The sequence below is a fragment of the Typopeltis vanoorti genome, chromosome 13 (genome assembly GCF_054136105.1).
Source record: "Typopeltis vanoorti isolate ZY-2024b chromosome 13, IOZ_Tvanoo_1.0, whole genome shotgun sequence".
Classification (NCBI taxonomy): Eukaryota; Metazoa; Arthropoda; class Arachnida; order Uropygi; family Thelyphonidae; genus Typopeltis; species Typopeltis vanoorti.
Genome location: NC_143561.1, coordinates 32,178,785 through 32,192,241, shown reverse-complemented (window position 1 = coordinate 32,192,241; position 13,457 = coordinate 32,178,785). Strand labels below are relative to the sequence as shown.

The window sequence follows — 13,457 nt, the reverse complement described above, 5'->3', positions numbered from 1 at the left end:
TGATCTTAGTATAATCACAACAGATTAAGATACATGGAACACAAGATAAAATAACAATTTTATACATAAAGTGGAGAAGTTTCACTTTTAATTTCAGCTGATGTGCAGGTATTTCTCTTTGTTAGTAAGTTTAGTATGTTAGATTCTGAATGAATGATTTCTTTGCAAGATTCCTTCATTCAGGATCTAACAGCGGAAAAAGATAGTGATCCATCTGAAAGGCAGGTGACTAATGTGTCAAGAAATGGCAAACAGTTATTATATTCTTTTTCTACTGTGAAGTGGATTGTGGGATGTTGGCTTTTTAGGTAGGTGACAAATGCATCCAAAGTGTCTTGTCCATGGGGCCAAAAACCAAACACGTCATCTACATCGCATCACCACACTAGTGTAACTGTGATAAGTAATTTGTTTTCAAAGTGTTCCATGTAAACGTTTACTAAAAGGTGGGTGGGGGGTGATCCATAGTACCATTAATCTGTTGGTAGATTTTTCCTTCCCATGTAAAATAACCTGCATACATAGTAAATTTGAATAATTCAAAGATATCAGGGGGAAATTTAGACTTGATCAAATCAAGAGTGTTTATAAGTGGTACATTTGGCCCCCCCCATGGACAAGACACTTTGAATACATTTGTCACCTACCTAAACAGCCAACACCCCACCACTTCATAGTAGAAAAAGAATATAATAACTGTTTACTATTTCTTGACACATTAGTCAACTGTCTTTCAGATGGATCACTATCTTTTTCCATTAGTTATGAGGATCGGCTGAGGGAGTGTGGACTGCAGAGTTTCGTGGATAGAAGAAGGAGAGGTGATATGATTGAGACTTTTAAACTGTTGAAAGGTGGTTACAGGATTGACGCTGGGGGGAGTTCTTTTGTTTGGTTGAACAGCACGAAGGAGTCATGACAAGGGGGCCATCCCTGGAAGTTACGAAAGGAAACTGTGAGAAAGAAGGTGAGGAGTGGTTTCGTTGCATGGAGGGTGGTTGAACCATGGAATACATTGCCTGATAGAGTGGTGAGAGCGAGAACTGTCAATGCGTTTGAGGAGTGGTATGATAGTTGTGTTTCCTAGGAGGGACCTCCCTCGATGAGTCTTGATAGACTTGTGTTTCTTAGAAAGGACCTCCCACGATGAGTCTTTTGACTCCATGGAGGCCTGAATCATAATAATAATAATAATAATTACAAAAAGCCAAAACACACACACACAGGAAGATACCTACATAAACAATCACATCATCATCCAGTCCAACAGTACGGCATTTTAAAAACACTTACACATTTGTTCTAACGATACAGTTCTGTCCATAGAACTCAAATATCTGTGCCATACATTCTTGGCCAACGGCTACAATTTCTACAAAATAGATAAAATGCTACAAATCCCCCATTATCCCTCCCTCTTCTAATACACAGGAACACAACACCATTTCTATTCCCTATGTCAGAGAGCCAAAGGACTGATGACTCATGGCCTTTGCACCACATTCAAACCTCATGTTAAACTAGCAACTCTAATCTGCTCATCTAAGGATAAACTTCATCCTGGAGTATATGAAGTTCCCTGTAACTTGGCCTACTATGGGCAAACAGGAATATCAGTTAACATCCACCTGGCAGAACATAAGAAATACATTTGCTACTATTACTATGACAAGTCAGGACTGGCAGACCATGCTTTGGTCATCCCCTTCACACAGGATTAGATGGAAGAAAACGCATGTGCTGTTTAGAAGTCGTTACAGATCTGAAAGATTATTTTTTGAGCCAGCATGGCTTTGAAGAATTCTCCTAACCTGAACAAATATGGCCATTAATTTGCCAAAAATTTGGGAGACTGTTATCTTAAGAGCAACTCCCACATAGCCCTAATCTTTTTTTTTTTTTAACAACATAAAAAAAAAAGAGAAAGCACCAAAATAGGATCTAGATTTAGATCCTCTTTTGTCTAAATGTCTAGATCTTTTGTCCATTACAATTGTATTGTTTCACTTACTCTCTGTCGTGTATGCAAGCTGTGTTGTGTGCTCTGATGATGCCGAGTTGAAATTCAGCGAAATATAAGCAGTTAATAAAACATCTTTTGATAAAATTGTTTGGTGTTGTTAATGCTGTCAGGAATAATTACACTCGTGTTCATAGAAACCGCATCACTTGTCATGTAGTTTTTAGTAGTTAAATGGTCATTTTCATTGATTTATTATTAGATATTTTGTTGTGTTGCATCATCTATCATTCCTGGGTTTCTGTATAATGCAATAGTTGCATTATACAGAATAATCTTTATTGTGTATAGTTGCATTATACAGAATTTGCATCTGTATAATGCAATAGCTGCTATTGAGTGAAAATTTTTTTATGCTATAAATAGATAGCAAGAGCTAGTTGTTGCATTTCTGGTTGCAGAGATCACTTGTGGCTTTATGTGCTGTTAACACCTCACAGAAAAAAGTGTGATATGCTTAGAACAGAGAAGGTATTCCTCTCATGAAATAGCTAAAAGATGTCCTATTGTCAATCTGCTTTGGTACTTTGGACCCCTGATCAGTGGAAAAGAGTAATTTTTTCTAACAAGAAAAAGTTTAACCTGCATGGTGCCAATGGAAGATAACAGTTCAGTGATGCTCAGGGAAAAATTCATCCCTTGACTCTCTGGTGTCAACAGTCAAATTCTCAGCCACTCAAATGATCTGCAGCTGCATGTCATATAGTGGTATTGGTTGCTTGCATTTCACAAAAGATTCAATGAATGCACAACTGTACCAGAAAATTTTAGAAGAAGAATTGCTGCCTATTATCAGAGACCAATTTACAGTAATAACAACAAACTGCATCTTTCAGAATGACTCTGTCCCTTGTCATAGGACAAAAGGTGTAAGTAATGTTGTTATAACCCTAAAATGTACCATATGAATTGAGTTGAGTACTTAAAAAAGTTGCAGATTAATAAGAGGTTTAATGAACACTTGATTCAGTGACTGCAGTGGCCATGAAACAGCCCTGATCTCAACCTTTATTGAGAATTTGTAGTACCAAATGGAGACTGAAATACACAAGAAGGCCGAAAAACACTTTAGGAGCTCCAAGAAGCCATTATAAGGTTGTGGGACTATGAATTGACAGTTTCATCCATCAGTAAATTGATTTTGTCAATACCTTGCTGATGCCATATGGTTTTTCCCTTTTAGTGGTTTCCGACCATAGGTGACTTTGTAGGCATTTCCCACAAAGTATTCCTCATGAATTTTTACAGAGTAGTTCACTGTTGCTTCCCCCCCCCCCCATTTTATATGGGCTTGGGACTGGCATGTGGCTGGGACGTATTCATGACTGTGCCAAGCTGTAGTAAATGCAAGAGGAGCACCCATGAAGTACTAAACAGCAAAAAACTGAATTTTTAGCTTTGAATGTTAATAAAACTGTGTAGTTGAACTCAATTTTGATACTGGTATATATATTTTGAGTGAAAATATCACTGTCCACTCCATTTTGAAATATTTGCAAATTTGATAAGTTTCTTGTCATTTCCTAGTTATGTCTCATCTTGTACTAAAAAGAGCCAAATATTAATAAAAAATAAAAATATTATATTACCTTCTTCATTATTTGTGACACTAACTGTGTTATTATCTCTTTTCAAATAGAAATTCAAATTTAATTACCAAAAAAACATGGTTACATGTTTTTTTGATAATTGTGATGCAGTTTCTATGAACTTAAGTGTATTATTATTATTATTATTACATGGAGATTTCCATGGAGTTTGTACTCTTTGATGATAGCACCAACTAACATTACTAACATTTGCACAACTGTTATACTATGTTATACATTCTACAAGCAAAAAAAAAAAAAAAAAATCCCCCAAAAAAGTTCACGTGCCTTTGCTAACCACAGTCTTGTTCAGTTTCTTGGGAGGATTACTCCCCTATCCCTCCATTAGTCATGCATTAAAATAATTTCTTCTGTATCAATCCTATAAAAACTTTGATGTAACATATATGCCATTCTCATACTCCTCTTTTCCAGCTATCATCCAATTTCTTGAACCCAGTTTCTTTAAATCTTCAGTCTGTCCTCATAAGGAACATTTCATATTCTTTATTCCATAAGGAACATTCTTCTGAAGAGATGAGTCACACAAAAATCTTGTGTGCAGATCTGGTCACCATATAAACTCAGATGTATGAGGAAGAGGTATTAGAGCTGTTGTGAATAAGAAGTCAGTAACAAGTGCCATTATGCTAAAAGAGTGTTTAGCTAAACTGGCTGTTCTTTTGACCATATAATATAATTTGAGCCTCAGAACAGAGAAGATTCCACAGGAGTGGAAAGAATGTATGATAATCCCATTGCATAAGGGTGCAAAGACTGATGTGTTCATATAGTGAGCTATTAGTATCTATGGAGTGGTGGCAGTGAAGATTTTGGAAAAGTTAGTAAAAAAAGTCATATGCAGAAATGGGCTGACAGAGAATCTGTAATTTGCAATAAACAGCATGGTTTTACTAAGGAAATATCACGTTATTAAATTGCTCACATTTTATAGTAATGTGACAATTGAGTAAGACAGGGAGGAATGGATACACCATGATACTTTTGGACTTTGATAGGATTCAGCACAGAATGCTGTTGGATACGTTGGAGGATATGGAATTGAATTATAAAATATTAGCATGGATAAGAGAATGGCTGACTGACATATCAAAAAGTGGTATATGGGTGATGTGAGTCAGCAAGATTTAAGGTAGCCAGTGATGTGCCACAGGGATCAGTGCTTGGTCCAATGTTATTCAATCTTTACATTAAATTGGGAAAAATTGTACAGGTGAATACAGGTCAATGATATAAAGATAGGGGCAAGCAGTAATGCAGCTGATATGCAATACTTATAAGGATGATTTGAATAGGCTGGAACCATGGGCATGCAAAAATCACAGTCAATTCAATGTTAATAACTACACATACTGGCCACAGAATTAGAAATCTTTATTCAGATGTATATAAACATCACTTATGCAGTGTAGATGAAAATTACTTGGTCATGTACACCACCATGTATTCTAGGCAACTATTTAAGAATGATGGTCCATAATCATCAATAGTGTTCATCACAATGGGAAAAACAAAAAACTTTCAGACTTCAATAAAGGGCTCTTATTGTGGGTAACTATCTGGCTGGATGGTGCTGTGCTTGTCGGTGTTTTTCTTAACATCCAAGTGTTCCCCTGAACTATCTTACTCACTTTTTTTTAATACATCATCTAAACTTCAGCTTGCTCTCTGTCCACCATTACCCCCAAATTGCTAGCTGCATTGATGTCTTACATCTGATTCCATCATCTACATACTTGTAGTTTTTGTCATCATAAAATGAAGGACTTATTGACTATAAGTCTATTTAACTCGTTCTTTGTGAGTTTTTACATTCCTTTATTATTTATTGCCCTCCCATGTTTACCATTTTTGGCAAACAACTGGATAGTCCCTTAAATCATTCCAAATATCGTTAATGGATAAATTAGATAGCAGTCCAAGTACAGAGCCCTGTGGAAGACCACTGCTTACCTGCTTTCTCTTTGAATCAACTCCACCACAATTGTATGATGTCTATTAACCACTCGCTCATCCATTTCACCAGCTTCAACATCCATCCCCATTTACTCAAATTTACATGATAAGGTTCTGTGTGGTAGCTTGTCAAATGCCTTTGCAAAGACTAGAAATATCATGGTATAGCCATTTTCCTTATCTCAACTGTTACTTTATTGTAGAAAGTAGCCAATAAGACAAGATTTCCCCTTCACAAACCCATGCTTGCTTCTCTACCCATAAAGTGTCATATTTCTATTCACTATTCCTAAATTCTACCCTTAACTCAATTTTCTAATATCTTAACCACCATTCCTGAAATAATTTGCTGCTTCTATCTTGGAGTCTCCTTTATGTAACAGGAATATCTTGTTGTCTTCTTCCATAGAATTCTGTCAGTAAAATCTGGTTAGGGGCACTGCCATTTCTCCTGCATTTTCCTTTAACACAGGACTAATATTTCATAAAATCCCATGGCTGTATTTACAATGAAATTTCTTACTATCCTAAGCAGCTCCAGTTCATCTACATCTATTCTCATATTGATCCTTGCCACATCAGTCAGTGCATTATCTTAACTTAAATTATATGTATTTGCAAAGTGATTGCTCAGTAATTCAACCATTTCTTCTGCTTCTGTCATCTAATAATGATAATGCTACCATTCAAACAAACTTATTGTGGAACTGATTGTGTGATAGCATTATGGAATTATTCCATAATACTTATACACTCAAAAACTTGACACAAATATTATGATGCAAAACTGGGTAGAGCAATTAATAAATATGATGAGAGAGATTTTACAAGATGATTTCAGCAGATTAACACTATGGGAGAAGAAGACTGGCTGGAATGCAGAAAATTAATGATGCAAGGATTTGGGGACTGGTGGACCATGAGTTCAGATGGCATATTGCAAAAGTAGCTAAAATAGTTCACATGATTATCTAGTTATTAAAGAATACACTGGCATGCAGAGATAAGTTTCTTTTTTTTCTTTATTCATTGAAGAGGTAGCAGTGAACTCAATGTTTTCTACCCCAGGTTGATAGCTTTTAGCAAATGGGTAGTCATTATTTTTTTCTTATGAATCTGTTGCTTTTTATTATTATTATTATTATTATTATTCCGGGCAACTCCAAGGAGTCAACAGACTCATCGAGGGAGGCCCTAACATCATGTCAAGAACAGCTATTCGACATTCACACAGTATCTATCATACCTTGCCTTGAACTCATTCACGGTCGTAGCACCCACAACAGACTCTGGAAGCTTATTCCACTCATTCACCACCCTTCAAGTAAAAAACCTAGCTCTAACACCCTTGTCAACCACACTCTTGCCCAGCTTCTATGCATGGCCCCTAGTCTTCCCACAACCAGACATATTTTCAAAAATATCTTCTGGATCAATCTTATAGAAGCCCTTCAGTAATTTGAATGTCTCAATCATATCACCCCTCCTTCGCCTATCGACCAATTTCTGCAACCCACAAATCTTCAACCTATTCTCATAAGGTTCATTCCACAGACCTGCTATCATCTTGGTCACTCGTCTCTGGATCCTCTCCACTTCCTCCCCATCACGAAGAAACCCTGGTGCCCATAACTGGGCACAGTAGTCCAGATGGGGTCTTATCAAGGCTCGATACAGAGGAACAACAACTTGTTTGTCTCTGCATGTTAAAGTATTTTTCAGAAGCCAAGTAAGTGATTTGATGAGTTGATTTAGCCACTTTTGCAATGTGCCCCCTAAACTTCAATTCCCTATCCACCAACACTCCCAAATCCCTGGCCTCATCAATATCCTGGAGTACAGTTCCATGTGATATACTGCTGCTATTCTTTTCACTCCAAAGTGCATAACCTTACACTTTGCCACATTAAGTTGACATCCATTTTTCCTAGCCCAGTCCTCCAAACTATCCAAATCATCCTGTAAAATTTTGACATCCTGTGCACTCACAATTGCTCTACCCAACTTTGCATCATCAACAAACAAGTGAACACTTCCTCTCTGATCCTTTCCTATATCATTGATGAACAAATTGAAAAGCAGTGGTCCAAGAACAGAGCCCTGCGACACACCATAGTCACAAGCAGTCTTTTAGACTCCATTCCTGAATAAACCGCTCTCTGGTATCTCTTCCTCGACCACCCTCCTATCCATCTCACCAACCCTATATCCATCCCCATCTGCTCCAGTTTACTGATTAGGGTTCCATGTGGTATCCTGTCAAAGTCCTTCGCAAGGTCCAGTAGTATCACTGTAAACCCATTACCCATATCCAGTTCAACCGTCACTGTGTTATAAAATGTGAGCAAGTTACTGAGGCATGATCTACCCTTCACAAAACCATGTTGTCCCCATACAATATCCCATTTTCATCTATCCAATCCGGTATTCTTTTCTTGACTAATTTCTCTAAGACCATGACAATGATTCCTGATATGCGAATCGGTCGGTAATTTACAACAGCAGTCTTGGAACCACCTTTATGCAGTGGAACTATTTTCCCCTCTTTCCACCCCCCTCGGGACTAACCCAGACCCGAGACTCAAATTAAACAAAATGGTCAAGGGTACTGACAATTCTTTAGCTGCTTCTCATAAGACACGAGCTGGTATACCATCCAATCCCACCGATGTATTGACATTGAGGTTATGCAATAGACTACTCACCTCCACTTCATTCACCACAATTCCCGTATAATCTACTGGTTTATTCATTTCTGCAATGTCACCACCTGGATGATATATTCTTGTGAAGTGCTCACTCAGTAACTCAACTATATCAACTGATTTAGTTACCTCCCTACCATCGGCATTCTTTAAAATCATTCTGCCATATACGTTTTTCCTTTTACTTGCACCATATTGAAAAAACTGTTTAGGATTCTCTTTAGCCTGCATGGCCAGTGTTCTTTCGTAATCCTTTTTGGCTTTTCTTACCACACTCGTTACCCTTCTGGCCTGCGCTTTATACCGTTCATGTGCCTGCCGGTCACCTATCTCCTTAAATTCCCTCCATAGTTGTTTCTTATTTTTTTGCAGCTCAAGCTTAATGGTGTTATTCATCCATTTAACTCTACTTGATTTATTATTCGGACTCTAGGTATACAGTCAGCCACTGCTTCATGCAAACACTTCTTAACTGCCTCCCATGCACTATCCACTTCTAGTGCTTGCAGTTGTACATGCCATGGCACTACACCAATCAAACTCCTAAGCTTGTCATACTTTCCAGCCTGATAGTTCCACATGTACCCTGTCTTAATTGAAAATTCCACCTTTAGCCACCTCCCAAGTCAAGACCTTATGATCACTCTCACCAATTGGTGGCAATGTGGTCATATTTGTTACAGCCAAATCCTCAGAAGTAATTACTAGGTCAAGCACTCTCTCTGACCCCTAGTATTTTCCATTGCATGCTGTCGCAGATAGTTATCCCTTAATAACCGCTTGTGTCCTCTCCTCACTTCAATCAATGCGACCATAGTTGAAATCTCCCATAATAATTACCCTCCTTCCACTCATTTCTTCTATTTGCTTGTGCATACTGTTACCACCACCTTTTCCATCACCTGGTCTATAGCAGCACCCAATTTTATATTTAGTTCTGCTAGCCACAATCTCACACCAGATGTCCTCAAATGTGCTCTTTTCTCTATCCTGCAATTCAACTTCTATTCTCCTTGGCTGCAGCTCATCAGCTATCATCAACAATACTCCTCCCCCCATTTTATTCTCCCTGTCATTCCTGAACACACTATATCCATCACATTCAATCCCACTAGCTATATCATCTACAGTCAGCCATGATTCACTAATACCAATAACCTGTGGTCTGGAAGTGCCAACCATGGCCAAAAACTCTTCCTTCTTGTTCCTAATACTCCTAGCATTAGTGTACATGAATTTAAGACCCCCCCCCCCCCATTTGCCCCGACCCTACCTTGATGCCTTATATTAACTATCCCATTCTGATTTGTAGTCCTTATTCGCTCGGGGTATATTATATTCATTCATACATTCAACTGCCCCCCCTAAGGACTGTATATCTACCCCCCCTTAATAAATCTAGTTTCCCTGAATTTGCACATCCACTACATTCAGCAACACTTTCTCAAGTCTCCTTACACCGTAACCATTCAAATGCAAGCCATCCATCTTATATAGATCCTTTCGCCCATCGAACTCACTCCACACGTCCACAAATTCCACACCACTCATCAAAGATAACCCATGCATAAAGTCATTTGCAATTATGGCCCTCCTTTTAAACATTTCACTGTCATACCGTGTCAAAAGACTAATCATTCTAACTCTCTCACTCTTTTCTTTTGCTACCTCAAACAATTCATTCAGGTCCTCTATCATTTCAATTTTATCTCCTTTCAAATCATTCGTACCTGCCACAACAATCATTTCTTTCACCCTTTCCTTTTGCTCTCTAATAGACGCAGTTACGTCCTTTATGGTCGCACCAGGTTGGTACAATTTTGTCAAATCCTCTACTAATACACCTCGTACTAACGAGTCTCCATACATCACTCTATCCTTCATTTTGTTCATGTTCACACTCATACGCCTATTTTTTCTGTCTTAATAAGATTAAACATCCGTTTCACTCGTACCCTATTTATTTTTCAAACTCTAAGTAGGGATGCATTTAAATATTGAGGTCCTTATTCGCTCGGGCATATTGGAGGAAATAACTGTCTCACTAACTTATATTAATTCAGTTGCTTTGTATGTTATTTTCTATTTTTGTAATTTATATTTTATACCTTATACCTTATTCCACAAAATTGAAAAACAACAAACTCTGAATTGTATAATGAATGTTAGGCAAATGATTAATAGTTGTTAATCATATTAATAGTTATTAACCATCTTTAAAGTTATAAATATTTTCTAGTTTAGAATTTTGGTTTGGTGTTTTGATTTTGACTTTATTTTAGGTTCGTTTACTTATGAAATCCCATGCTTTTGTGCGAGAGAATATCCCTCAAACTAGAAATGGTATATCTCATTGTGGTAAGTTAGAAAACAAAATGCTGAGAAATTAAAGTCGGAATTCACTTTGAAATTCACATTGAATTTGGAATAATTCATGTTGAAATTCTTTTGATGTTAATAGTTACATTCTCATTTATCCCATATCCCATATAGCAAATTATCCCGCATGAAAAATAAATGAATTAAACTTTTGAATAAAATTGGGGCTTACATAAGCAGAGGAGTGGTCAATATATATACATTTTATTTATTTTATTATTTTTTTTCACTATTTAGAATTCTGGTATTAACTTCCATTTTAATTTTTAATTCAAGTTATAAATATTCACATAAAAAACTGAGGATAAAGATATTCTGGATGTATGGAGTAATTTTTTTAGTTTATTTATTTATTTATATATTTCCAACAATGATAAATTGTGAACCTATAGTACATTAGTACTGTAAGTGAATTATTTTTCATTTTTTTTTAATCTTATGTGTTTATATATTATTATTATTATTATTCAAGCCTCCATGGAGTCAAAAGACTCATCGTGGGAGGTCCCCCCCCCTAAGAAACACAAAAGTCTATCATACCACTCCTTGAACTCATTGACCGTTCTCGCTCTCACCACGCCATCAGGCAATGCATTCCATGGTTCAATCACCCTCCGTGCAAAGAAACCACTGCTCAACCTCTTGCTCACAGTTTCCTTTCGTAACTTCCAGGGATGACCTCATGTCATCACTCCTTCCTGCTGTTCAACCAAGCGAAAGAACTCCCCAGTGTCAACTCTGTAACCACCTCTCAACAACTACCTATATATATAAATATGTGTGTGTGTGTGTGTCTTTACAAATCTAGAAAGTGCTTCAGAGATCAAGCACATAACTTTTTCAGGCCTACAATAAGCATGGTGGTATCTCACCAGGTGATGTACTTAAACCATCTCTTGGCCAAAAACATTACAAACATCCATGCCTAGAGTGGAATTTGAACCCACAGCCTGTTAGTTGAGAGGCAACTACAACATCTGCTCAGCTAACCAGTCCAGCAGTTACCTTAAAAGTTTCTTAATGCAGCAAGCAATAACAGAACAGTGATACAGAATATTCAAGGAGAATGCAATTAGGACTGCATATCAATAATTGAGTTGGGAAAAAAGCCATTAGGAGTTCTGAAATGTTGAAAGCATACTAAGGTTCATGCTGTTCATCCAATAATGCTCAAATATAGAGATTTGAAAGTTTTACAGTGACCCCACTGTGTAATTCAGAAGACCCTTGCAGAAGGTCAAATTCCAGACAATTAGAATAAATGTCTTACAGTACCCACTTAAAAAAAAATGTTTTTTTTAAAGTGGGGAGGTGGAATAAAACCGAACTGTGAGAATTACATAAAGAATTTCTCTGCCTGTTAAAAATAAGATTTATTCAAGTATACTCAGTGGCGGATTACCCATTAAGGCAATGAGGTACGTGCCCAGGGGCCTCGAGCTTTGGGGGGGGGGAAGACATTTTCCTATAGTGTTTTAAAATAGATTAATGTTTTCAATAAACATCATAAAAATCTTGATTATTTTAAGCAAAAATTTTTTCAAAACAATTATTATGTTTTAATACATATTTTGAACAATGCGCACTATCTACTCTTTAAATAATGCCGCAATACCAATGTTGGCGCTAGTTGACAAGCTTCGTATTTTGTATTTTGAACAGCGCGCGCTATCTATTCTTTAAATTAAACTGCATTACCAATGTCGGTGCATGCCGCTGTTGACAACTTCGAGGTCACAAAAACTGATTGCATTGCCAAGATAGGAAGTTTCACCTGGTTGCTCCTTAATTTCATTTGTTATTGAATCGTGTAAGAGTGAGGCGTTTGTTTCAAAAATAACTTTTTAGTGTGACTTTTCATGTTTTCATTATTTGAGTGTAGTGCAAGTAAAAAAAAACTTTGTAAAATTGTAAAAAAACTGATAAAAAATTAAAAAATAAATAAATAAATAAAAAGTTTTATTATTTATCATCCTTTAACCCTTTAACAAGCAGAAAAATCTAGAAGTTCAAAAAATTCAAAAGTACAAAATTTCATTTATTTGCCACCTAACTTTTATTTTTTTTATTTTTTTTTATTATTATTATTTTTTGGTGGGCTCCAAATATAATTTGCCTAGGGGCCACAACTATCCTTAATCCACCACTGAGTATACTTATACTTGAGAAGATGATAAGAAAAACTGGAAAAGAAACATGTGGAAGAGCATGCTGGAATAAAGCTGAATATGAGTTGTGAGGATTAGATTTTTTTACTTTAAGACAAACAGTTGAGAAATCATGTAAATACAACAGCTATTTGTATTTAAGTTTTGTAGGTCTGGAATAAAACATATACATCAAGCTGCAATGATTACTGTCCAAAACACCATAATTATATGATGCAAATAATTATACAGAGCAAAATGTGTGTGTGTAATCTGTACTTAAGTTATAAATCTGCAAGTAGTATTGAAGATTATACAAGAAGATGGTGTGATGTAAAATCGGATATAAGACATGGATACATAGTTGAATTTGATTTAAATGGTATTGATGCAAACACAAATTGATAAGAAAATAACTATTTATTAATTTAAAAGCTAATATTTCGCTGGTATTATATCCAGCATCTTCAGAGCATGCAAACAAAGTTTGTTACAAATGTGAGACAACCACAATCCAGTGTAACAGTGGGGCTAGTATAAGTAATTGCAGTGTGCAACACAAAACTAAAGTCCTAATAGGTGCCATCTAAGTTTAAAAAAAAAAAAAACAGTAGTCCAAAGTTTTGAAAAAATAATAGGT

General features: G+C 36.5%; 1 protein-coding gene across 1 annotated transcript in view; it reads left to right on the top strand.

Annotated features, from left to right (window-relative positions):
• The window catches only part of LOC150100034 (sterol O-acyltransferase 1-like), a 296,476-nt gene that overhangs the window by 153,524 nt on the left and 129,495 nt on the right, over positions 1 to 13,457 (top strand). Inside the window, exon 8 of the mRNA XM_090402947.1 lies at positions 10,574 to 10,649. Within this exon, the coding sequence (XP_090259073.1) occupies positions 10,574 to 10,649 (76 nt within the window). The remainder of the gene's footprint in view (positions 1 to 10,573; positions 10,650 to 13,457) is intronic.